This window comes from Netta rufina, assembly GCF_964035555.1.
Source record: "Netta rufina genome assembly, chromosome: 31".
NCBI lineage: Eukaryota > Metazoa > Chordata > Aves > Anseriformes > Anatidae > Netta > Netta rufina.
The window spans coordinates 1,863,504-1,887,424 of record NC_140155.1 but is presented as its reverse complement, the minus strand read 5'-3'; the positions used below and the strand labels follow the sequence as shown (position 1 = coordinate 1,887,424).

General features: G+C 53.9%; 3 protein-coding genes across 3 annotated transcripts; 1 reads left to right on the top strand and 2 right to left on the bottom strand.

Annotated features, from left to right (window-relative positions):
* Nucleotides 1-802: 802 nt before the first annotated feature.
* On the bottom strand, nucleotides 803-4,441 carry LOC311220329 (butyrophilin subfamily 3 member A2-like; the record flags this gene model as incomplete). The annotated part of the gene is made up of 9 exons (XM_084303837.1): nucleotides 803-871; nucleotides 991-1,011; nucleotides 1,130-1,150; nucleotides 1,266-1,286; nucleotides 1,934-2,091; nucleotides 2,417-2,521; nucleotides 2,651-2,932; nucleotides 3,578-3,925; nucleotides 4,396-4,441. 9 exons carry the CDS (start codon nucleotides 4,439-4,441, stop codon nucleotides 803-805), a joined length of 1,071 nt encoding a protein of 356 aa, XP_084159963.1.
* A 2,574-nt stretch (nucleotides 4,442-7,015) lies between these two features.
* On the top strand, nucleotides 7,016-7,755 carry LOC311220328 (HLA class II histocompatibility antigen, DM beta chain-like; the record flags this gene model as incomplete). The annotated part of the gene is made up of 4 exons (XM_084303836.1): nucleotides 7,016-7,274; nucleotides 7,357-7,476; nucleotides 7,552-7,587; nucleotides 7,673-7,755. 4 exons carry the CDS (start codon nucleotides 7,016-7,018, stop codon nucleotides 7,753-7,755), a joined length of 498 nt encoding a protein of 165 aa, XP_084159962.1.
* A 660-nt stretch (nucleotides 7,756-8,415) lies between these two features.
* LOC311220371 (butyrophilin subfamily 3 member A2-like) lies at nucleotides 8,416-17,033 on the bottom strand. Its single transcript, XM_084303877.1, has 9 exons — nucleotides 16,870-17,033; nucleotides 11,655-12,002; nucleotides 10,745-11,026; nucleotides 10,511-10,615; nucleotides 10,165-10,185; nucleotides 9,605-9,625; nucleotides 9,414-9,446; nucleotides 9,161-9,252; nucleotides 8,416-8,802 (listed from the first exon to the last, which is right to left on the bottom strand). Exons 1-9 carry the CDS (start codon nucleotides 16,967-16,969, stop codon nucleotides 8,731-8,733), a joined length of 1,074 nt encoding a protein of 357 aa, XP_084160003.1. The 5' UTR covers nucleotides 16,970-17,033; the 3' UTR covers nucleotides 8,416-8,730.
* Nucleotides 17,034-23,921: the final 6,888 nt, after the last annotated feature.

Sequence of the window (23,921 nt, the reverse complement as noted above, 5' to 3'; positions counted from 1 at the left end):
AGGGTCGGATGCCCTCCCCATTGAAGGAGGCTGCTGTGAAAGTGAAGATCTCGACCCCATTGTCAGCGTTGATGAAAGACACCTGCCCCTGTGTACAGTCCAGACAGACCCAAATCCTTGTGGGGACAGGGGACAGGGACAAGGGGGTGTGAGGCCATGTGAGAGGTTTGAGCTGCCCCTCATAGTACTCCACAGCCCAGATCCCTTCTTCAGTGCTCATGTTGATCCACTTCTTTCTCTCCATAGAATCCCTGGCCACCCCCATAGCCCACCCTGAATCTTTTAGCTCCTCTCCCTCCACCTCCACCAACCAGCAGTGCCTCCCCTCTCTGAACTCCCCATGGCCCAGCACGCTGCACAAATAGGCAAATCTCTCTGGTTTGTCAGGCACCTGCTGCTGTTCAGTATCGCATCTCACACTGCTGTTGTCCTGAGACACAACAAGACAGGGATGAGCGGTGTCCGTATCCAGGGTCACCTTCACTGCAGGGACAGAAGGAGCCAGGCCATCAGGGACAGAGCTCAGCCCTGGGCAGGCTTTCCCCAGCTCGGGGCCAGGAGCTGCCCCACAGGGCAGGAGATGGGGCTCCTCTTGGCTCCTGAACATGCCCCAGCAGGGGCAGGAGGAGCACCTCAGAGGGCAACCCAATGCACACCTACCTGTATTTTGAGGCAGCAGAAACTTTCTCCATGCTGGAAGGAGAGGGGAGAGCTGGTCACAGCCCACGGCTGGTGCCCAGTGGGTGTGGGCAGGGTGAGGTGCCAGCCCTGGGCTGCTCTGTCCCAGCTGCCCACCCTCCCCTCACATAGCCTTGGTGTTGCCCTTGGGTCTGAACACCAGGAGACTTATCCAGCTCTGCAGCTTGTTTCTCTACAAATGAAAGAGAAAAGCAAAATATGAGCAGAAGGCACAGGTTCTGATTCCATACCTCTCACTATGATGCCTTTTTTTGGTTTGTTTGTTTTTTCTGTTTGGAGAGTGAGACTTACCCAGCTCTGCAGCTTGTTTCTCTACAAGTGAAAGAGAAAAGGAAAATATGAGAAGAAGGCACAGTTTCTGATTCCATACCTGTCAGTATGATGCCTTTTTTTTTCTTTTTTTTTTTTCTGTTTGTAGAGTGAGACTTACCCAGCGCTGCAGCTTGTTCATCTACAAACAAAATAGAAAAGCAATGCATTGATGATAGCAGTCAGTTTCTCAATAATGACTGCTACAAACCAAAGACTTCCAATTCCTTCAGTTGGGGGGAGGAAGAGAAACTCACCCAGTCTTGCTTCTTTTTCCTCTGGAAAAGAAAAGCATAAGGTATGCATGATCAGAGGGAAAAACTTCTCATCCAATGTCTACACTGCAAATTCTTCCAGTTCAGGGATGGACACTCACCTATTTCTGCAGCTTGTTTCCCTGGAAAACGAAACAGAAAAGCAATGTATGGTCAGAGGTGAGTATGCCTGTGGGAAGACACCAAATGCCTTCTCTTTGGGGAAGGAGACTTACCCAGCTTTGCATCCTTTTTCACTGCTATAGAAAAGCAAAAGGAATGAATGGTCAGAGTGGAGAGACTTTCACCCCATTCTTGCTGCCACGGCTAAACCCCCAAATTTTTGGTCTCGTGCACGCACAGACCACCTTCTACCCAGACTTGTATCGAGCAGACTAACAAGGACCGAGGCCCAGCTTTTTGCAAGACTTGTACCAGTAACGACAGACACTTGTGCAGCTCTCTGCACCATGCCAACAAAACACAAGTGGCAATGAATGGGGACGGGTGGAGGACGTCCCTGTCCCAGAAGCGTCAGTGCAGAGCGGGGCAGCCCTGCAGCTCGCTCCCCATCCCCACCTTGATCCCCATCCCCACCTTGATCCCCGTTCCTTTCAGCCATCCCGGCCGTGTCCCGTGCCCAGGGCAGCCCCAGCCCCAGCACTCCCCACTAACACCCCAGGCTCCAGCTGCTCCTCCAGCACCCCCGAGCCACCAGCACACAAGCCCCCAGAGCCCACCCAGCCCAGGCCCTCCCGCAGGGACACCACATCCCCAGGGGCTGGGGGCAGGGACTGCAAGGACTCACCCAGCTCTCGGCTCTGTGCCGCTGAAAAGCAAAGGCGGAGGAAGAGGTGGTGAGCAGAGCAGCTTGGTTGCTGGGTGGGAACATGTGGAGGGGGGCTGCGCCTTGCCACCAGCCCCACGCTGCAGCCATGCTCCCTGGCCTCCCACCCAAGGCCCCTTGCCTTCTCCCCTGCCTTCGTTGCCCAAGGCAGAGGCCCAAGACGATGCTAAGGCCTTTGGCATCCCCGGGATAACATTCCCTTCCTCCTCCTACGCACCTCCCTGGGCCAGGGCTCAGCCCCGCTCCACACCCAGGGGGGTCCCTGCAGAACACCTCCCTGCGCTCCATCCCTGCGCTGCCAGCTTACCTTGCTTTCGAAAGAGATAAACACCAAGGCCGATGTATACCACAAAAAGCACGAGGACCAGAGCCAGAGCCACCATCCAGGGCTGGGCGTTGTGGAAGAAGGGAGCTGAGAAAAGGCACCAGGAAAAGGGCTGTGTTTACGTGTCCGTAGATGAAAAAGCAAGACCCAGACTTCTGCCGGCTCAGGAGAAGTGTGGGGACCAGGAACACCTCACCCTGGCTGTGCCATTTGTACCTGTGATGTGCAGGGATGATTTCTGCTCCTGCTGGAGGCGGCTGCTCCTGACCACGCAGGACAAGGGCCCCTCCACGCTCCCAGTTACGATGACGGCGCCTTCGATTTCAAAGAGCCCCTCCTGGTCCTGCGAATGTGTCTGGGAGACCAAGGGCAGGTGCTGCCCACGAGCATCCCTCCACAGCAGCTGCGGCAGCGGGTACCAGCCGGCCGATCGACACAGCACCCGGACGCCTCCGGCCTCGTAGCCCCCCAGGGAGAGGTGGAGGTCAGCACCTGTGGCTGGTGGAAGAGCGCGTGTCTGGGGCTTGTCTTGGGGAGGGATTCATTCCAAGGCAAAGACCCCATCTGCTCCCATGCCAGACACAGCCCAGACCAACCATGGCTTCAGGGTTTCTCACACCTGGCAATCTACACACCCACCCTCATCCCAGACAACCCTTGCTCGTGCCAGAACCAGAGAACAGGGATGTGCATGTACAATGCCAGTGGCCACAAATCACCCAGGAAACCCAGGTGCTGAGCTTCAGCACCTCCAGGCAGCTTCTCTGCACCAAGCTGTGCTGGTTCAAGAAGCCCCGAGACTTCCAGACAATGTCTCAGGTCTCCCCCAGCACAAAAAGCAAAACCCAAAAGAGGTCCAGCTGCTCAGAGGTCTCTTCCCTGCTCCAGGCACTGTGTTTGGTAGCATCATAGGCAGAGATGAAGGGGCTGCTCAGCAGCCTGTGCCCAGTGCCCTTAAACCATCATGGGAATGGTCTGCATAGACACCAGTGAAAAGTAACAACTATATTCTACCTATGGATCTCTCTTCCCAAATGCTACCTCCATTTGCATGTCCATATTCTTGGTGTTTAATAACTGAGACAGGAAAAAGAAACTTAAATTCTCCCCTGGAATTTCCAGTGTATTACCCCAGTCACAAACCTGACAGCTCCAGATCCACCGTTGCTTCATCATAAGCATCAGCATTTTTCACAGTGCAGAAATACTGGCCATCATCAGAGGGTCTCAGCCCTGTGATTCTCAAGTCCAGGATTCCAGCAGAGAGACCATCTCTGACCAACTCTGTCCTCCCGGCATATGCCCCCATCTGCTCCCTGTACAGGACTTCTCCATTGCGGTAGTGGTGCACTGTCTCAGAGATACTCTCCCGGATCCACCTGACGTCCAAGGTGCGAGCATCGCGTTGAGGGGACAAGTGGCAGGGCAGCACGACATCCTGCCCCACGGTCACAGTGAGAGGGTGTCTTGGTCCCTCCACTCTGAGCTGGGCTGGTGTGAGAAACAATGTTGTGTTTTTGCAGCAGAGAATTATTTTTCTGTATTCCAAGGTAATTGTGTAGTCATAATAAGGAGTAATGCTAAGTAGATAAGTGGACTATAGAACACCTCACTGTTCCAAAATAAGGTAGAAGCTTAAGAAAAACAGGATGAGAAGTGTGAGAACAGTAATACAAGATCAAAAGTTCTCAAAACATAAGAAAGGCGAAATTAAAGGGTTGGAAAAAAAAAGAAGAAAAATTGAACATATATGGTATAGAGGAGTGTTGAGTAGCTTGTGAACCTGTAGTACTCAGCCAAAGAGGAAACTGGGCAGGTGATCAGGCGTCGGGTAATAGGGAATAAAAGGTTAGGATTTGTTTACTAAGATGTGCTCCTGATTGGCAGGACCATTGCAATCGTGAATAAAATAGCTTCAGAGAAGATCCAGTCTGAAGAAAATTATTTGAGATGTTTCTCACACTGGGCAATGGAGAAGGGCACAGGGAGGAGGTAAGATTTTGCCATCGTAAATTTAGGGGCAGTGAGTGACAAAGGGTGAGTTGGTGCGTGAGTTGGTGTGTGCTGCGTCCCCCGTGTCCCATGGGAAATGACTGGGGAAATAGGAGAGGGAGAGAGGGAGGACGTGCAGGAGAAGGAGGTGTGCTGGGAGTGGGAGCCCTCTCTGCAACATTCAGGTGGGTGAAGGAGACACAGAAAGTGCAGGCAAGGCAGCAGCCATATTGCGTGAAAGAACAAAAGTGAAAGTGAAACCCAGCACGGTCGAGCTGTGAGCTCTGGTTACCCTCTTTCCCAAAGCCTCTCCCCTGCCCCACAGCAGCACGTCTGTCAGGCCCAGGGGGGAGAGCCCCCAGCAGCCTCTCAGGGTCCTACCTGAGCCCAGGTGGAGGAGGAGCAGAGTGACGAGGGAAGTCAGGAGGCCCCTGGCATGGCCGGTGAAGGTGGGGTGACTGCAGCCCCAGGGGAGCCCCATCTGAGAGAGAGGTCCCCCAGGGGGCAGGTGGCCCCCCAGGTGCTTTTCTCCAAGCCAAGAGAGATGTCCTTCAGAGCAACAAGCAGAGCTGCAGAAAGTACAAGGCTCCGCCCAACTTTCCCAACCTTTGCCCAGTTCCTGGCTGCAATAACCCTCCTGGAGCAACTCTGCCCCTGGGGCAATGTCTGGGGCAATGTTGGCCCTCCTGGCTGCCAGGGAACACTGCTGGCTCATGTTCAGCTTGCTGTCAACCACAACCCCCAGATCCCTCTCTGCAGGGCTAATCTTCAGCATCACATCTCCTAGTCTGTCCCTATATCCAGGGTTGCCCCATCCCAGGTGCAGGACCTGGCACTTGCCTCTGTTAAACTTCATGCAGTTGGTGATTGCCCAGCTCTCCAGTCTGTCCAGATCTCCCTGCAAGGGCTTCCCACCTTCAGCCGAGTCAACAACTCCTCCCATGGGATGCCGTCCTTCCCAAACTGATCCTACATGGGCTTCCCACAGGCAGCAGCTCTCCAACAACTGCCCCAGTATGGGTCAGTAGTATGGGGTACATCTGTCAGGAGCAAACTGTTCCAATCTGTGTCCCCCATGGGTAGCAGCTCCCCCCAGACCTCCTGATCCTGTGGGGGCTCCTCTCCATGGCCTGCGGCTCTGGCCTGGGGCCTGCTCCTGCAGGGGCTCTCCATGGGCTGCAGTGTGGAGAGAAGCTCCACCTGTACTACCGCTCCATCCACTAACCGCCCCAGTCCTCTAACGTCCCGTTTTATAGCCTTCAGGCTTCTCTCTTCAATGTCATCACTGCCAGCCTGGACTATCAAAAGAGGATAGCAGTCCTGAGGCGTGGAGTCGACTTCCTCACCCTAGGCATCCTCCTGGCTACACTTTCTACCTCTTCCTCAGCTACTGGTCTCTCAAGCTCCAGGGCCTCAAACCTGTTGCTGAAGGGCACCTGGGAAGGTGGGGCCTGTATGGGGTGGCATCGCCTGCAATGTCGAGCAGGGACCTGTCTCCATTCCTCCTCAACTCCTAGGTCCCCCGCCTCTGCCCATCAGAGACAGGGGAGGGGGTCCACCCCCATTAAGGTTGTCTCACCCCAGTACCTCTCCTTCAGGCCCCACAGGGAGTTCCCCACAACTCTATTTCCCGCTCACACTCCCTGATAGCCCTCAACCTCTCCACCTCCTCCTTGAGTTCTGCCACCAGGCAGACCAGGTTATCCACCTGCTCGCACCTCACGCACACACAGTCTCTCTGCCTCCTGCAGATGGCAGCAAGAGGCTCAGACCCTCCCTGTACCCAGAGATTTGAACTGGTGCATTTTTGAGCGGGCGGTCAGTCTGGGTGTGCACAGACTTGCTAGAGAGAGCACTGTGCCTGGTGGAGTCCATTGCAGCCGTAGACTGCCGTTAGAGGAGTTGTTCGTAAGGGCGGGGGGGGAAAGCTCTACCCTCCCTGCTCACCCTGCCTGCATGAACTGCCTGCCTCTGCCTTCTGATGCGCCATGCCCTGTTTGCCCACCTGGGTTGCTGCATTCGTGGTCGTTGCGCTCCCCAGGGGCTGCTTTTGAACGGCCTGAGAGGGGGCCCTGCTGGCTCTGCCAACGCTTTGTTAGCCTCCCTGGCAACGGTTGTTGGGTCCTGGCAGCTCCCACAAGTGGGCTTGATGCTGGAAAAATATAGCCCTGCCTGTCTGATCCCCTGCTCTGCTACAGAAAGAGTTTGCCCTGGAGCTGATCACCTTGGCAAGATGTTGCACCGGGCATTGCATGGGGGTGTCGCAGAGCACTGTGCACGAGGACGTCACAGGGGGATGTTGCACGGAGCACTGCACAGCGCATTGCATTGCCCTTTGCAAGAGGATGTTGCAGAGAGCAATGCCTCTTGCAGGGTGTGGCACAGGGACGTTGCACAGGGCATCGCATGGGGATATCACACGAGACATCACAAGGGACAATGCCTAGAGCTTTGCACGGGAGTGTTGTACAGGAGTGTTGCACGGAACATTGCGTGTGGACGTTGCACAGGGCAGGGAAAAGGGGCTCACCCACCACTGACCCCATCCCCATCCCTGCTCCAGCACAGCCCCAAGTCCGCACCATCCCCATGGAGACGGGGAACGCCCGTGTGCCTGTCCGCCTCAGCTGCCACATCTGGGGCTTCTACCCCCCCGAGGTGACCGTCATCTGGCTGCACAACGGGGACATCGTGGAGCCCGACGACTACAACCCCATCTCCGCCATCCCCAACGGCAACTGGAGCTACCAGACGCAGGTGTCCCTGCTGGTGGCCCTGGTGGCAGGCGACACCTACACGTGCTCGGTTCAGCACGTCAGCCTGCAGGAGCCTCTCCTGGAGGACTGGAGTGAGTGGAGAGGTGCAGGATCGCACCCGGAGGCCGGCGGTCTTGATTCCTTGCTGCCACTCACGTGGCCGTGTCCCCGCAGGTCCCGGACTGATTCCGGAGGTGACGATACTGGTGGCGGTGGCCACCGTGCTGATGGTGCTGGGACTTGGCTTCTTTCTCGCTGGTGTCTACCGCTTCAGGGCCAGGCCTCCCTCCCCGGGTGAGTTCCACGGAGAGTCGGGGCCCTGGACAAGGGCAACGAGGACTCTGCTCACGCCTCTTCTCCCCCATGCAGGTTACACTCCCCTCCCTGGAGACAACTACCCCGCAGGTAATGGTTTCCCCATCCCCATCCCCATCGGTGAGGGACAAATCACACCATCTCTCACCCTGTGTGTCCCCCCTTTCCCAGGCAGCATCTGAGGACTCCCAGATGGACACCTCCCGGATCCGGCGGCTCCCGATTGGCCCCATCTCAGACCTGATGCCACGGTGCTGACAATAAAGATGCTCCACAAGCCCTGCTGGTGTCTGTGCAGTGTTCTGGGGACATGGCAGAAGCTCACTCACTTCTACAGTGTCTCACCAAGAGGAGCGGGTGTGTGGGGGCCATGGCATGGGACCCCAAAGGGCAAAGCATGCCCTGGGGTGCCTCAGGCACAGCACTGCTGGCTGGCTGAGGGAAGGGATCGTCCCGCTCTGCTCGGCCTGCTGCGGCCTCGCCTCAAGCACTGCGTGCAGCTGTGGGCACCGCAGCAGACGAAGGGTGTGAAACTGTGCGAGAGCCTGCAGGGGAGGGCTACGAGGACGGCGAAGGCTCTGCAGGGCAAGGCGTGTGAGGAGACGGTCTGCTGCAAGACGCCTTCCCAGGCAGCAAGGCCTCAGGACACAAAGCACCCAGGAAATGCCACTGCCAGACTCCATCTTCCTGTGTAAAACTTTATTTGACACAGTCCTGCTGCTGCTGGGTCTTGGATAGTTATACTCCAGAGAAAGGAACAAAGAGCCCCCACTGGCTGCTTATGCTCAGCACCAGGCACAGAGCAAGGATCAACCCCAAACTAGGAGCCAAAGGTGGCCTGCAATGGCCGGCAGCACACGGTGACCACATCCCTTGCCCTGGCGCCCGGAAGCAGTGCAAGCAGAGGGGAGAGGAGTGTGGAGAGCTGCTGCAGCCCCTGTGCTGCCCGCTGGGGCTCAGAGGCAGGGTGAGACCCGTGGGTGCCAGCAGGGCTTGTGCCCCAGCACAGGAGCTGCATGCAGGGCAGAGCCCAGGGGCTGCAAGGGGCCTGGCCCCTGCTTGTAGCATCCCAGCCCTCCTCCAGCAGCAGGGAGGAACGCTTGGCAGCCCCTGGCTCCACTGCACTTCCTTCATGTGCTGCTCCTGCACAACCAAAGAGAGGTGATGCAGGAGTGTCTGGAGAAGGGCAGGAGACCCCCAGGGCTGGGGACGGGGTCTACAGGGTGCTGTCCCTCAGGCACATCTTAATTCCTGATTTATCCAGCCAGAACCAGGGGTGGATGCTCTCCCCATTGAAGGAGGCTGCTGTGAATGTGAAGATGTGGACCCCATTGTCAGCATTGATAAAAGACACCTGCCCCTGGGTACAGTCCAGACAGACCCAGATCCTCGTTGGGATAGGGGACATGGACAAGGGGGTGCGAGGCAATGTGAGAGACGTGAGCTGCCCCTCATTGTACTCCACAGCCCAGACCCCTTGTTCAGGGCTCCTTTTGAAATACCGCTTTCTCTCCACAGATGCCCTGGCCACTCCCACAGCCCACCCTGAGTACTTTAGCCGCTCTACCTCAACCTCCACCAACCAACAGTGCCTCCCATATCTGAAGTTTTCACGGCCCAGCACACACCACCGGTACTCAAATCTCTCTGGTATGTCAGACACCTGCTGCCGTTCAATTTCGCATCTCACACTGCTGTTGTCCTGAGACACAACAAGCTGGGGATTAGCTGTGTCCGGATCCAGGGTCACCTTCACTGCAGGGACAGAAGGAGCCAGGCCATCAGGGGCAGAGCTCAGCCCTGGGCAGGCTTTCCCCAGCTCGGGGCCAGGAGCTGCCCCACGGGGCAGGAGATGGGACACCCATTGGCTCCTGAACAGGTGAAGTACAGCAGAGGGCAACCCAATGCACACCTACCTGTATTGTGAGGCAGCAGAAACTTTCTCCATGCTGGAAGGAGAGGGGAGAACTGGTCACAGCCCATGGCTGGTGCCCAGTGGGTGTGGGCAGGGTGAGGGGCCAGCCCTGGGCTGCTCTGTCCCAGCTGCACACCCTCCCCTGCACATTGCATTGGTGTTGCCCTTGGGTCTGAACACCGGGAGACTTACCCAAGTCTGCAGCTTGTTTCTCTGAAAAGGAAAGAGAAAGTAATATATGGTGGGTATGAAAATAATGCATGAGGGTAGAGTTGCTTAGCCCTTGGTAGACCCTCAACACATCCCATGAGAGGTAAAAATACTGCCTTGGTCAGAGGTGGGACTAGAGAAATAGTCATTGTGGTGCAGCTTTGTACAATGCTCTTGTAAGCAGAACTGTAAGGACAGACACTTGTGCAAGTTTTATCTTTGTGCCACTGAAGCCATTACGGAAGTGAATAAAGGATTGTTGGAGAATGCCCGTCTCCCAAAAGCATCAGTGCTGAGCGGGGCAGCCCCGCAGCTCACTCCCTGTCCCCACCTTGATCCCCGTTCCTTTCAGCCATCCCGGCCGTGTTTCGTGCCCAGGGCAGCCCCAGCCCCAGCACTCCCCACTCCCATACCAGGCTCCAGCTGCTCCTCCAGCACCCCCGAGCCACCAGCACACAAGCCCCCAGAGCCCACCCAGCCCAGGCCCTCCCGCAGGGACACCACATCCCCAGGGGCTGGGGGCAGGGACTGCAAGGACTCACCCAGCTCTCGGCTCTGTGCCGCTGAAAAGCAAAGGCGGAGGAAGAGGTGGTGAGCAGAGCAGCTTGGTTGCTGGGTGGGAACATGTGCAGGGGGGCTGCGCCTTGCCACCAGCCCCACGCTGCAGCCATGCTCCCTGGCCTCCCACCCAAGGCCCCTTGCCTTCTCCCCTGCCTTCGTTGCCCAAGGCAGAGGCCCAAGACGATGCTAAGGCCTTTGGCATCCCCGGGATAACATTCCCTTCCTCCTCCTACGCACCTCCCTGGGCCAGGGCTCAGCCCCGCTCCACACCCAGGGGGGTCCCTGCAGAACACCTCCCTGCGCTCCATCCCTGTGCTGCCAGCTTACCTTGCTTTCGAAAGAGATAAACACCGAGGCCAATGGACACAGCCAAAAGCACGAGGACCAGAGCCAGAGCCACCTTCCAGGGCTGGGCATTGTGGAAGAAGGGAGCTGAGAAAAGGCACCAGGTAAAGGGCTGTGTTTACATGCCTGCACGTGGAAGAGCAAGACCCAAACTTCTCCTGGGTCGGGACAAGTGCAGGGGCCAGGAACACCTCACCCTGGCTGTGCCATTTGTACCTGCAATGTGCAGGGATGATTCCCGTTCCTGCTGGAGGCGGCTGTTCCTGACCACGCAGGACAAGGGCCCCTCCACGCTCCCAGTCATGATGACGGCACCTTCAATTTCAAAGAGCCCCTCCTGGTCCTGGGAATGTGTCTGGGAGACCGAGGGCAGGTGCTGCCCGCGAGCATCCCTCCACAGCAGCTGCGGCAGCGGGTACCAGCCGGCCGATCGACACAGCACCCGGACGCCTCCGGCCTCGTAGCCCCCCAGGGAGAGGTGGGGGTCAGTGCCTGTGGCTGGAGGAAGAGCGCGTGGCTTGGGCTTGACTTGGGGAGGGATTCATTTCAAGGCAAAGACCCCATCTGCTCACATGCCACACACATCCCAGACCAGTCACGGTCCAAGGGCCTCAGGGACTGGGCGCTCCACGAACCCCCCATCATCCTAAACTATCCCTGCTTGTGCCAGACCCAGGGAGTCGGGCTGCGCAATGTCAGTTACCTCAAATTACCCACAAAACCCAGGTGCTGAGCTGCAGCACCTCCAGGCAGCATCTCTGCACCAAGCCGTGCTGGGTCAAGAAGCCTCAAGAATTCATGACAACATCTCAGGTCTCTCCCAGCACAGAAAGCAAAAGTAATGCAGACATCCGGCTGCTCAGAGGACTCTGCGATTCTCCCTGTGTGCTATTTGGTCCCATTGCTGACACAGCTGAAGGTGCTGCTCAGCAGCCTGTGCCCAGTGCCCTCACAATATTATGATTATTGTCTTCAAGCACAACAGTGAAAAGTGACAAAACTCTCCAGGGAGCTCTCTCCCCAAATATTACCTCCACATCCATGGGCATGCCTCATGATGTGAAACAGCTGGAACATTCAAAGGACACATAAACTCTGCACTGGCAGCATCACTCCAGCCACTAACCTGACACCTCCAGCTCCACAATGGCTTCGTCATAAGCATCAGCATCTTCCACAGTGCAGAAGTACTGGCCATCATCAGAGGGTCTCAGCCCTGTGATTCGCAAGTCCAGGATTCCAGCAGACAGACCATCTCTGACCAACTCTGTCCTCCCGGCATATGCCCCCATCTGCTCCCTGTACAGGTCGTCTCCATTGTGGTAGTGGTGCACTGTCTCAGAGATATGGTCCCGGATCCACCTGACGTCCAAGGTGCGAGCATCGCGTTGAGGGGACAAGTGGCAGGGCAGCACGACATCCTGCCCCACGGTGGCAGTGAGAGGGTGTCCTGGTCCCACCACTGTGAGCTGGGCTGGGCAATGGAGAAGGGCACAGAATGGAGGTGAGTTTTTGCAATAGTAAATTTAGGGTCAGTGAGTGTCAAAGGGCGAGCTGTGCGTGAGGGGTGCATGCTGCATCCCCTGTGTCCCATGGGAAACCACTGGGGAAACAGGAGAGGGAGGATGTGCAGGAGAAGGAGGTGTGCTGGGAGTGGGAGCCCTCTCTGCAGCATTCAGGCAGGAGACAAAGAGTCAGAAAGGGCAGCCAAGGGAGCGCCTGTGTTGTGTGAAAGAACAAAAGTGAAAGTGAAACCCAGCATGGGCCGAGCTGGTGGCTCGGTTCCCCCCTTTCTACAGAGCCACTCCCCTGTCCCGCAGCATCACGTCTGCATGTGCAGGGGGGAGAGCCCCCAGCAGCCTCTCAGGATCCTACCTGAGCCCAGGTGGAGGAGGAGCAGAGTGATGAGGGAAGTCAGGAGGCCCCTGGCTTGGCGGTGAGGCTGGGGCAGCCACAGCCGCATGGGAACCCCAACTCAGAGGGAGGTCCCTCAGGGGGCAGGCGGTCGGTCCCCCAGGGGTTCTTCTCCAAGGGAGCCCCACCAAAAGAGAGAGGTCCCTCACAGCACACAGCTGAGTGGAGACGAGCACCTCTGTACTGCACTCCCCCTCCTCTGCACTGACCTTGGTGTCTGCAGCAAGGTTTCTCACTCCTCACTCTCCCAGCTGCTCTTGTGCTGCAGGGTTTTTTTCCCTTTTCTTGGGTGTGCTCTCATAGAGATTTAAACTGCATTGTCATGGCTTGGCTCTGGGCAGAGGAAGCCCCTTTGGAGCCGGCTGAAACTGGCCCTTATCTAACATGGGGCAGCTGCTGAATTCTTTTCACAGGGGCTACCACTGCAATTATTGTATGCACCCGAGGCAGGGACTAACTTGTTGGGAAAGAATTTGATCATGAAATTGGGCATTCAAATAGTAAATTGTTAGACTGGAATAACGGTGTTATTAATGGGGTGCTCTCATAACCTGAGAGCAAAGATATATTTGCCTTTGAGTAGAAAGACTCTGAAATGGGGCAGAAGCAGCAATACAGAGAGACAATTTTACCTCACGGTTTTACAGGGTCACCAATTTATTTGGGCAAGTTCTAGAAGAAATTTTGGAGTAATTCCAACCTCCAAAGGAGGTGTTATGTAGATGATCTTTGATTGTCAGGACAGGAGAAAACAGTTGTGAAGGATGCCCCTAACAAGCTATTCAACTTTCTGGGAAAATAGGGCTTGAAAGTATTGGAAAATAAATTAAAATTTGTAGAAAGAGAAGTCAAATATTTAGGGCATCTAGTGTCTGAGGGGGAATGAAAAGAAATCCAGAGAGGATTCAGGGAACTGTTGAGCTACCCCAAAGTAAACCGTTTTAAGAGAAAGAGGTTTTTAAGTAATTAGGTGTCACGAAGTCCAAAGGAAAACAGATACTCCCTGATGGGAGCGAAATGCTGAATAAAGTGCTATTGAGGCAAATATTAACTGTTTTATATCAGGAATGTCATTGGGGAATTCAAGCAACGTGTGACGCTGTGCTATGGAAATAAGTATGTGTAGGAATACATATACTCTGGCTGAACAAGTATGCAGGAGTTGCGTAGTACGTCAAAAGGGAAATAGGAATTTAAAACAGCCAGCCTGAAGAGGGCAAGAACCAGGAATTCAATGCTTCCAAAATGTACAGGAGGATTTTACAGAACTCCTTAAAGTAGGTAGATTTAAATACTTACTAGTCTTGGTAGATCATTTGTCAGGGTGGGTGGAAGCTTTCCCTTCAGTATCTGCTACTGCGAACATAGTAACTAAAGTAATTCTGAAACAAATAACTCCCAGGTATGGAATTGTTGGAAGTATTGACTCTGATCAAGGAAATCACTTTATGTCAGAAATATTGCAAGGGCTAACGTGGACTGTAGGAATTAACTGGGAATTTCACACTCCTTGGCATCCTTCTTCTTCTGGAAGGGTGGAACAGATTAGACAGTCAAGAAGCAATTGACTAAGTTCTGGAAACTCAGCTTCCCCAAAAGAAGTGCTTACCTTTGGCACTTCTCCGAATTCAAACTGCACCAAGAAAAGATGTGGGAGTTTCACCATATGAAATATTATTTGGATTGCTGTACATGGACAAAGGGAATGAATTACCTCAATTAGAGACAAAAGATGCTTTTCTTAAGAACTATGTACTCGGGCTGTCATCCTCTTTTCATCTCTCAGGAGCCGTGGACTGTTAGCTCAAACCCCACCCCTGGAAGCTCTGATCCAACCATTTTGAGAAGGAGCTTGGGTTCTGATGTGAATATGGAGAGAACTGAAACTGCAACCTGAGTGGGATGGACTGTTCCAAGTGCTCCTGACTATTGAAATGACAGTAAGAACAGCTGAGAAAGGGCGGACTCATATCTGGGTAAAAGCATCAGTTAACTCTGATACCAGAGAGACTGCATTAACAAAGACTTTTCAGGTTAAAACTGTTGAAACTATTTATTGTAAATCTTTAACTTCTCCTTAGAAGAATTTGTAATGAATTAATGAGTAAGAGGGATTGAATTACACAGAATTGGAGTGTTTCCAGGGAACACTCCCTGGAAGTAGGAGAAAGGAGGGTATTTAATCCCCACCAGAAGAATCCTTATTAGTATGTGATTTCTATTGTTTTTCTTACTTATTATTTCTTTATTATTTTAGGGGTGTGTATATATACATAGTAATGATGTATTTTGAGTTTATTTTAGTAATACCTATTCTCAATGGATTAGTGATAGTATGGAGGGAAAAATCAGCATTCCCAATTAATCCAGAACATCTCTTGAGTTCCATCTTGAAATAATTGTTGGATTTGCACCCAGATGCCTAGAAAGACTGGAAAGGCCTTGTCCCTGATTACTATTTCCGGCAGCAACTGTGTCTGGAATCTCTAGATTTCTAAAAAGGACAGATCATACACAGTCCTGGGAAGGAATAGATTTTGAAGTTGAGTTCCCTACATGTAACCCTGGCTACAATATACTGTGTTACCAAAGGTGCCTTTTAAACAATATTGATAGAAACTCAGGGGGCAATGGTACTGCCCCTGTGTGTGGAAATATCCATGAAGTAGGGAATCATCCGTACTGTACCAACTATGGTAACCACGGGAATGCTAATATGCATAATGTACACCAGATGCAACATGAGAATCCTGTAAGCAGATGGCCTGTCCTGAATGGCAAGGGGTGGTATTGGCTATATGGCAATAAAGCTAGGAAGGTGTTGCCCCTAGGATGGAAGGGAGCTTGCACCCTGGAGGCAATAATTCCAAATGTAACTATTATTTGAGACCCACAAAGCCAAAGCCCCCTTAAGACCACACGCAGAATTAAGTGGACTCCAGATAATCCCTTAGTAAAACTCTCTAGCATTTTACAGTTTTGCAAGGTGTTTTTTACGTTGGTTAAGGGTGAGTGAATTTGAAAAAGCTATTGTAAACATCTCAAAACACAAAAATATTGTAAAAATATTGAACATCTAGAAAATAAGATAAAGTTTGCAAAAATAGTACTCTAGAATCAAATAATATTAGATTTATGAATAACCTCATAAGAGGAACATGCCCTGTAATTAATACTAGTTTCTGTATATATGTAGATCAAATGGGATGAATTTCACTGATCTAAAAAATTATTTGGGAAAACCAAAACCAAACCAAAACAAGCAAACAAACAAACAAACAAAAAACCACAAGATCCTACATAGAGTAACTCAAGATGACACTTCCTGGGGATTTAGAAATACTTGGGAGAAACTAATTTTGTTATTGGCTGAATAGCATTGGCTCCAACAACTATTTGTTGGTATTGTAAAATAATGGCATTGTGTATCTATCATGCCCTGTGACATGCGAAAAAAAATACTGCACCTTAATGTTGGAAAAACTTCAGAGTGCGGTATGTGAAGAAGTGCAAAAACAACAATAGGAGTAAGAAAAGAAGAGGGGGGAACTGTGAGAAACAAAGGTCTATTTTTGCAGTAGAGAATTATTTTTCTGTATTCCAAGGTAATTGTGTAGTCATAATAAGGAGAAATGCTAAGGAGATAAGTGGACCGTAGAAGGCCTCACTGTTCCAAAATAAGGTAGAAGCTTGAGAAAAAGAGGATGAGCAGTGTGCGAACAGGAGAACAAAGATCACAAGTTCTCAAAACATAAGAAAGGATAAATTAAAGGGTTGAAAAAAAAAAAGAAAAATTGCACATGTATGGTATAGAGGAGTGTCGAGTAGCTTGTGAACCTGTAGTACTCATCCAATGAGGAAACAGGGGAGGTGATCAGGCGTCGGGTAATAGGGAATAAAAGGTTAGGATTTGTTTACTAAAATGTGCTCCTGATTGGCAGGACTGTTGCAATTGCGAATAAAATAGCTTCAGAGAAGATGCAGTCTGTAGAAAATTATTTGAGATGTTTCTCACACTGGGCAATGGAGAAGGGCACAGAGAGGAGGTAAGATTTTGCCATCATAAATTTAGGGGCAGTGAGTGACAAAGGACGTGCGTTGATGCGTGAGTTGGTGCGTGCTGCGTCCCCTGTGTCCCATGGGATATGACTGGGGAAATAGGAGAGGGAGAGACGGAGGACGTGCAGGAGAAGGAGGTGTGCTGGGAGTGGGAGCCCTCTCTGCTGCATTCGGGCGGGTGAAGGAGACACAGAAAGTGCAGGCAAGGCAGCAGCCATATTGCGTGAAAGAACCAAAGTGAAAGTGAAACCCAGAACGGTCGAGCTGTGGTCTCTGGTCCCCCCTTTCCCAAAGCCGCTCCCCTGTCCCACAGCAGCAAGTCTGCATGCACAGGGGGGAGAGCCCCCAGCAGCCTCTCAGGATCCTACCTGAGCCCAGGAGGAGGAGGAGCAGAGTGACGAGGGAAGTCAGAAGTCCCCTGGCACGGCCGGTGAAGCTGGAGTGGCTGCAGCCCCAGGGGAGCACCATGTGAGAGAGGGGTGCCCCAGGGGACAGGTGGCCCCCCAGGTGTTTTTCTCCAAGGCCAGGTAGATGTCCCTCACGGCTTCCAGCAGAGCTGCAGAAAGTACAAGGCTCCGCCCAACTTTCCCAACCTTTGCCCAGTTCCTGGCTGCAATAACCCTCCTGGAGCAGCTCTGCCCCTAGGGGAATGTCTGGGGAGCTCTGCAGGGCTGGCACCACCATCCCATCGCAGCTGGGTGCCCAGTCCGCTGCCTTTAGCAAGCACGAGGTGCTTGTCCCCAGCAGGGGCCTCTCCAGACCTCCAGGGAAAGGCAGTGGCTAAGCTCATTCATCTCCATGCATGCAATGAGGAATCAAACTGTGAGCAATGGGAAAATGTGGAGAGATGGCAGTGAAGAGCTGAGCAGGATTGGAGGCTGCAGGGAATGGGGCACAGCTGGGTGTCGAGCCCAGAGCTGCCACCCTTTTCCCAGGGTGCTGAAGGCAAAGTGCCAGCCCTGATCCCGGCTCCAGTAAAGCAGGCATGGCTGAATTTTGGCTTAGATGGGCAGGGACCTTCTTCTAGAGCTTAGGTGGATAAGGAAAGTTTCTGTTTGCTGGAGGCGAGGTCAGTCAATACGGAAGGACTACAGAGGTACTGTTTGCCTTTGTAGGGTGAAAATTCATATGGCCAAAGCTTGATTTGAGTTGAGGCTGGAAAGTAATGTGAGGGGCAATAAAATGCTTTTTTTTTTTTTTTTTTTAAACTATCTTAACAGCAAAAGTAGGATGAGAGAAAGCATTGGTCTGTTACTTGATGGGGATGGTCCAACAGGGTCATCGACTTCACAGAGATGTTTAATGCTTTCTTTGCCTTCAACACTGATGCTGGGCTGTGGGACCCCAGGTGCCCTGAGCTGGAGGACAGTGACTGCAGGAAAGATAAAGTCTCAACAACCCCTAATTTGTGTTTGATTTGCTGCTCCAGATGAATGCATACAAGACTATAGGGCCGGATGGGATTCATCCCAGAGTACGAAGTGATTTAAATATCAAAGCCGAATTTCCTTAAGTGGTATATTCTTTATTGCAGCGCTGGATGCACGGGGGATCCTTCCGCCTATCGTGCATGTTTGAAGTGACAAACTATCTCGTATTTATACAGCAAAAACAATGAATATTCAATTAGCACCTATACATATTCATTACCTAACCCCGCCTACCCTCGCTTCGTATGCTAATTAGCTTATCAGTCCTTGCACTTGTGCAAAGCCTTCCAAGAATTGTGGGCCAGGGTCTCCAGGATGTGGGCAGTGGTCTTTGGGAGGAAGGCCGTAGGTCTTCCTCGTAATGCACTTTCTTAATCAGCTGTTTTCCAGGCTGTAAAAATGCTGAGTTGTCTTTCGGTTTAACTGGGGGTCGGCGGATAACAGGATGTCTCAGTTAACAAGACATAACAGACAATTGACTCAAGTTATCTCAAGTCTTAGCCTGACTGAGTGTTAATGGATAATGGGGTGTTTTCAAATAACAAAATGCTTAAACATAACAGAAGGCCTACAGATAACAAGATGTTGTTTACTTTGTCCTTGCTAACTTTTAATCACAAGTTCTATTCTATCCTAAAGTAAGTTTATACAATATCAAACCACAAGTTTTATTCTATCCTAAAGTAAGTTTATACAATATCAAACCACAAGCTTTATTCTATCCTAAAGTGAGTTTATACTATATCAGAAGAGAACTGGCTGAAGGCATACATCTTCCCCTCTAGGCCCTTCGTCATGTCTGTAGCTCTTCTCTGGACACTCTCCAATAGTTTAATGTCCTTCTTGTACTCTGGTGCTCAGAACTGCACACAGTACTTGAGGTGAGGCTGCACAGCGCATAGTAGAGCGGGGCAATCACTACCCTTGACCGACTAGCAATGCTGTGCTCGATGCACCCCAGGATACGATTGGCCCTTCTGGCTATCAGGGCACACTGCTGGCTGATGTTCAGCTTGCTGTCAACCACAACCCCCAGATCCCTCTCTGCAGGGCTGCTCTGCAGCGTCTTATCCCCCAGTCTGCACGTATAGCCAGGGTTGCTGTGTCCCAGGTGCAGGACCTGGCACTTGCCTTTGTTAAACTTCATGCAGTTGGTGATTGCCCAGCTCTCCAGTCTGTCCAGATCTCCCTGCAAGGGCTTTCCACCTTCAGCCGAGTCAACAACTCCTCCCATGGGATGCCGTCCTTCCCAAACTGATCCTACATGGGCTTCCCAAAGGCAGCGGCTCTCTAACAACTGCTCCTGTATGGGTGTATATTATGGGGTACATCTGTCAGGAGCAAACTGTTCCAATCTGTGTCCCCCACAGGTGGCAGCTCTCCCCAGACCTCCTGCTCCTGTGGGGGCTCCTCTCCACGGGCTGTGGCTCCGGCCTGGGGCCTGCTCCTGCAGGGGCTCTCCATGGGCTGCAGCCTCCACCAGGCCCCTTCCACCTCCTGCACCAGGGGCTCCTCCATGGGCTGCAGTGTGGAGATCTGCTGCACCTGTACTCCCACTCCATCCACTAACCGCCCCAGTCCCCTAATGTCCTGTTTGACAGCCTTCAGGCTTCTCTCTTCAATGTCATCACTGCCAGCCTGGACTATCAAAAGAGGATAGCAATCAGAGGGGCAAACGAGTTTGAGAAGCTTTCTGGCAATGTCCCTGACCCTGGCCCCAGGGAGGCAACAGACTTCCCTATGGGTAGGGTCAGGCCGACAATTAGGGCCCTCTGTTCCCTTGAGAAGGGAGTCACCTACAACAGTCTCCCTTCTTTCTGTCCTGGTGGAGGCAGTCCTGAGGCGTAGAGTCGAATTCCTCACCCTAGGCATCCTCCTGGCTACACTTTCTACCTCTTTCTCAGCTACCGGTCCCTCAAGCTCCAGGGCCTCAAACCTGTTGTGGAAGGGCACCTGGGAAGATAGGGACTTGTATCGGGTGGCATCGCCTGTGATGTCGAGCAGGGACCGGACCTGTCTCCATTCCTCCTCAACTCCTAGGTCCCCTCCCTTTGCTTGACAGCGACAGGGGGGGGGGTCCACCCCCATTTGGGGTGTCTCACCCCGGTACCTCTCCTTCAGGCCCCGCAGGGAGTTGCCCCACCACTCTATTTCCCGCTCACACTCCCTGATAACCCTCAACCTCTCCACCTCCTCCTTGAGTTCTGCCACCAGGCAGACCAGGTTATCCACCTGCTTGCAGCTCACGCACACACAGTCTCTCTGCCTCCCGCAGATGGCAGCAAGAGGCTCAGATGCTCCCTGCACCCAGAGACCTGAACTGGTGCATTCGTGAGCGGGCGGTCAGTCTGGGTGTGCACAGACTTGCTAGAGAGAGCACTGTGCCTGGTGGAGTCCATTGCAGCCTAGCTAGAAGTAGACCGTTGTTAGAGGAGTTTTTCGTATGGGCAGGGGGAGAACGCTCTGCCCTCCCTGCTCACCCTGCCTGCGTGAACTGCAGTGCCACTCCCTTCTAATGCACCATGCCCTGTTTGCCCGTCCCAGTTGCTGCGTTCCTGGTCTTTGCACTCCCCAGAGGCAACTTTTGAACGGCCTGAGAGGGGGCCCTGCTGGCTTCGCCTATGCCTCGTCAGCCTATGTCTCTAGGGCCGCTGGGTCCTGGCGGTTCCCTCAAGTGGGCTTCGTGCTGGAAAAAAGTAGCCCTGCCTGTCCGATCCCCTGCTCCGCTGCAGAAAGAGTCTGCTCTGGAGCTGATCGCCTCAGCAAGATGTAGCACCGGGCATTGCATGGGAATGTTTCACAAGGCTGTTCCGAAGCATGTTGCATGGGGGTGTCACATGGAGGATAGAAGAAGAGTGTTGCAAAGGGCAATGCTGGGAGTTGTTGTAGAGCGTGTTGCATGGAGTTGTTGAATGGGGGCACTGCAAAGTGTTTTTGCAGAGCATGTTATATTGGAGTGCTGCCCAAGCGTGTTGCAGAGCATGTTGCAAGGAGATGTTGCACTGGGCATTGCATGGAGGTGTTGCAGAGCACACTGCGTGAGGACGTCACAGCGGGATGTTGCACGCAGCACTGCACAGCGCATTGCATTGCCCTTTGCAAGGGGATGTTGCACAGACCAATGCTTCTTGCAGGGTGTGGCACAGGAGTATTGCACAGGGTGTCTTGTGGGCATGGCATGGAGATGTCGCATGTGACATCGCATGGGACGATGCCTAGAGCTTGCACAGAGCATTGTGAGGGGAAGTGGCATGGGGAAGTTGTGGGGAGCTTTGCACAGGAGCGTTGCACAGGAGCGTTGCACGGAACATTGCGTGGGGACGTTGCAAAGGGCAGGGAAAAGGGGCTCACCCACCACTGACCCCATCCCCATCCCTGCTCCAGCGCAGCCCCAAGTCCGCATCATCCCCACGGAGACGGGGAACACCCGTGTGCCCGTCCGCCTCAGCTGCCACATCTGGGGCTTCTACCCCCCCGAGGTGACCGTCATCTGGCTGCACAACGGGGACATCGTGGAGCCATACGACTACAGCCCCATCTCCGCCATCGCCAACAGCGACTGGAGCTACCAGACGCAGGTGTCCCTGCTGGTGGCCCCGGTGACAGGCGACACCTACACGTGCTCGGTGCAGCACGTCAGCCTGCAGGAGCCTCTCCTGGAGGACTGGAGTGAGTGGAGAGGCGCAGGACCGCATCTGGAGGCCAGCGGTCTTGATTCCTTGCTGCCACTCACATGGCCATGTCCCCACAGGTCCCGGACTGATGCCGGAGGTGACGATACTGGTGGCGGTGGCCACCGTGCTGATGGTGCTGGGACTTGGCTTCTTTCTCGCCGGCGTCTACCGCTTCAGGGCCAGGCCTCCTGCCCCGGGTGAGTGAACGGGGAGAGCCGGGGCCATGGTCAAGGGCAACGAGGACTCTGCTCAGTCCTCTTCTCCCCCCTGCAGGTTACACTCCCCTTCCTGGAGACAACTATCCTGCAGGTAATGGTGTCCCCATCCCCGTCCCCATCGGTGAGGCACAAATCACCCTATCTCTCGCCATGTGTGTCCCCAGTTTTTCCAGGCAGCATCTGAGGACCCCCAGATGGACACCTCCCGGCATCGGCGGCTCCCAGTTGGCGCCATCTCAGATCCGATGTCGTGGTCCTGACAATAAAGATGCTCCACAAGCCTCGCTGGTGTCTCTGCAGTGTTCTGGGGGCAGGGCAGTGGCTTATGCACTCCTATGGTGTCTCACCAAGAGGAGCGGGTGTGTGGGGGCCATGGCATGGGACCCCAAAGGGCCAAGCGTGCCCTGGGGTGCCTCAGGTACGGCACTGCTGGCCGGCCGAGGGAAGGGATGGTCCCGCTCTGCTCGGCCTGCTGCGGCCTCGCCTCGAGCACTGCGTGCAGCTGTGGGCACCGCAGCAGACAAAGGCTGTGAAACTGTGCGAGAGCCTCCAAGGGAGGGCTACGAGGACGGTGAAGGCTCTGCAGGGCAAGGCGTGTGAGGAGATGGTCTGCTGCAAGACGCCTTCCCAGGCAGCAAGGCCTCAGGACACAAAGCACCCAGGAAATGCCACTGCCAGACTCCATCTTCCTGTGTAAAACTTTATTTGACACAGTCCTGCTGCTGCATCTTGCATAGATGTGCTCCAGAGGAGGGAACACAGAGCCCCCACAGGCTGCTTATGCTCAGCACCAGGCACAGAGCAAGGATCAACCCCAAACTAGGAGCCAAAGGTGGCCTGCACTGGCCAGCAGCACACAGTGACCACATCCCTTGCCCTGGGATCTGCAAGCAGTGCAAGCAGAGGAGAGAGGAGCGTGGAGAGCTGCTGCAGCCCCTGTGCTGCCCGCTGGGGCTCAGAGGCAGGGTGAGACCCATGGGTGCCAGCCGGGCTTGTGCCCCAGCACAGGAGCTGCATGCAGGGCAGAGCCCAGGGGCTGCAAGGGGCCTGGCCCCTGCTTGCAGCATCCCAGCCCTCCTCCAGCAGCAGGGAGGAACGCGGTGTGGGATTATTCTGGGTTGTGCCTGCGTGCACGAAAGGAGGGGTCTGGGGTGCCTGCGAGCACAGTGGGAGGGGTCCTGGGTTCCTGGGTGGGACGCTTTGACACTATATAAGATAATGTCATGCAGTAATAAATTGGCTTACGGCACAGAATGCTGGTCGTTGTGTCCGTTTGTCCTGGGGCTTTCGGTCGGGTTATCCTACATATGGTGACCCCGACGTGATACGAACCCCGACGTGCAACCGGTTGGCGCGAGTTAGGCGCGGTGCGTACGTGCTAGGTACATGGGTGGCCATGGGGCCTGGAGTCGATGAGGTGGTGAGTACTTGAAAATCCTTGGCCAAGGAAGTAGGAATAACTTTACGAAAGAAGGACATTCGGTCCCTCTTGTTTTGGGCGACACGCCGGAATCTGGCGGGGTCTCCTGTCCATTGCCTGAAACAGGCTACTTTAGAAGCAGTGGGACGGGATTTATGTGACAGCGCTTGCATTGGGAACAAAGATGCGCAGACTTTATTACCGACCTATGGGTCAGTGCGAGCGGTTTTGGAAAAGGTAGCCAACGAGGCATGCCTGTGGGCTACTGTGCACCGCATGCTTTTGTCCGATGGGGACAGTGAGAATAAGCAGGCTCCTATGGAGCTGCCGATAAAAAACAATCTAAAGGAAGGGTCGGGGCAGGAGAAGGAGGAGGCTCGATCGGGGGATGAAAATAATGTGGAGCAGGAGAAAGAAGAGGGTGGGAAACCTTTTGTGGCCCCCCTGCGAGTTCGGTTGGATCGTGAAAGAATAGCAACACCTAGTGCTCCTCCGGCGGAAGGGAGCACAGTATATACTTCATCGGACGGGTCCTTTTGGGGGGTAAATAAGAAGGGCTCCCTTATTCTGTTCCCTGCTGGGGGTCCTGAAGGGGCAGGGGTGGCATCCGGGCAGGCGCCGGCGTTTTCGGGCTCCCTCCGGCTGCTGCTGTATGCAGCCCGCCCCGCGTTTGACCCT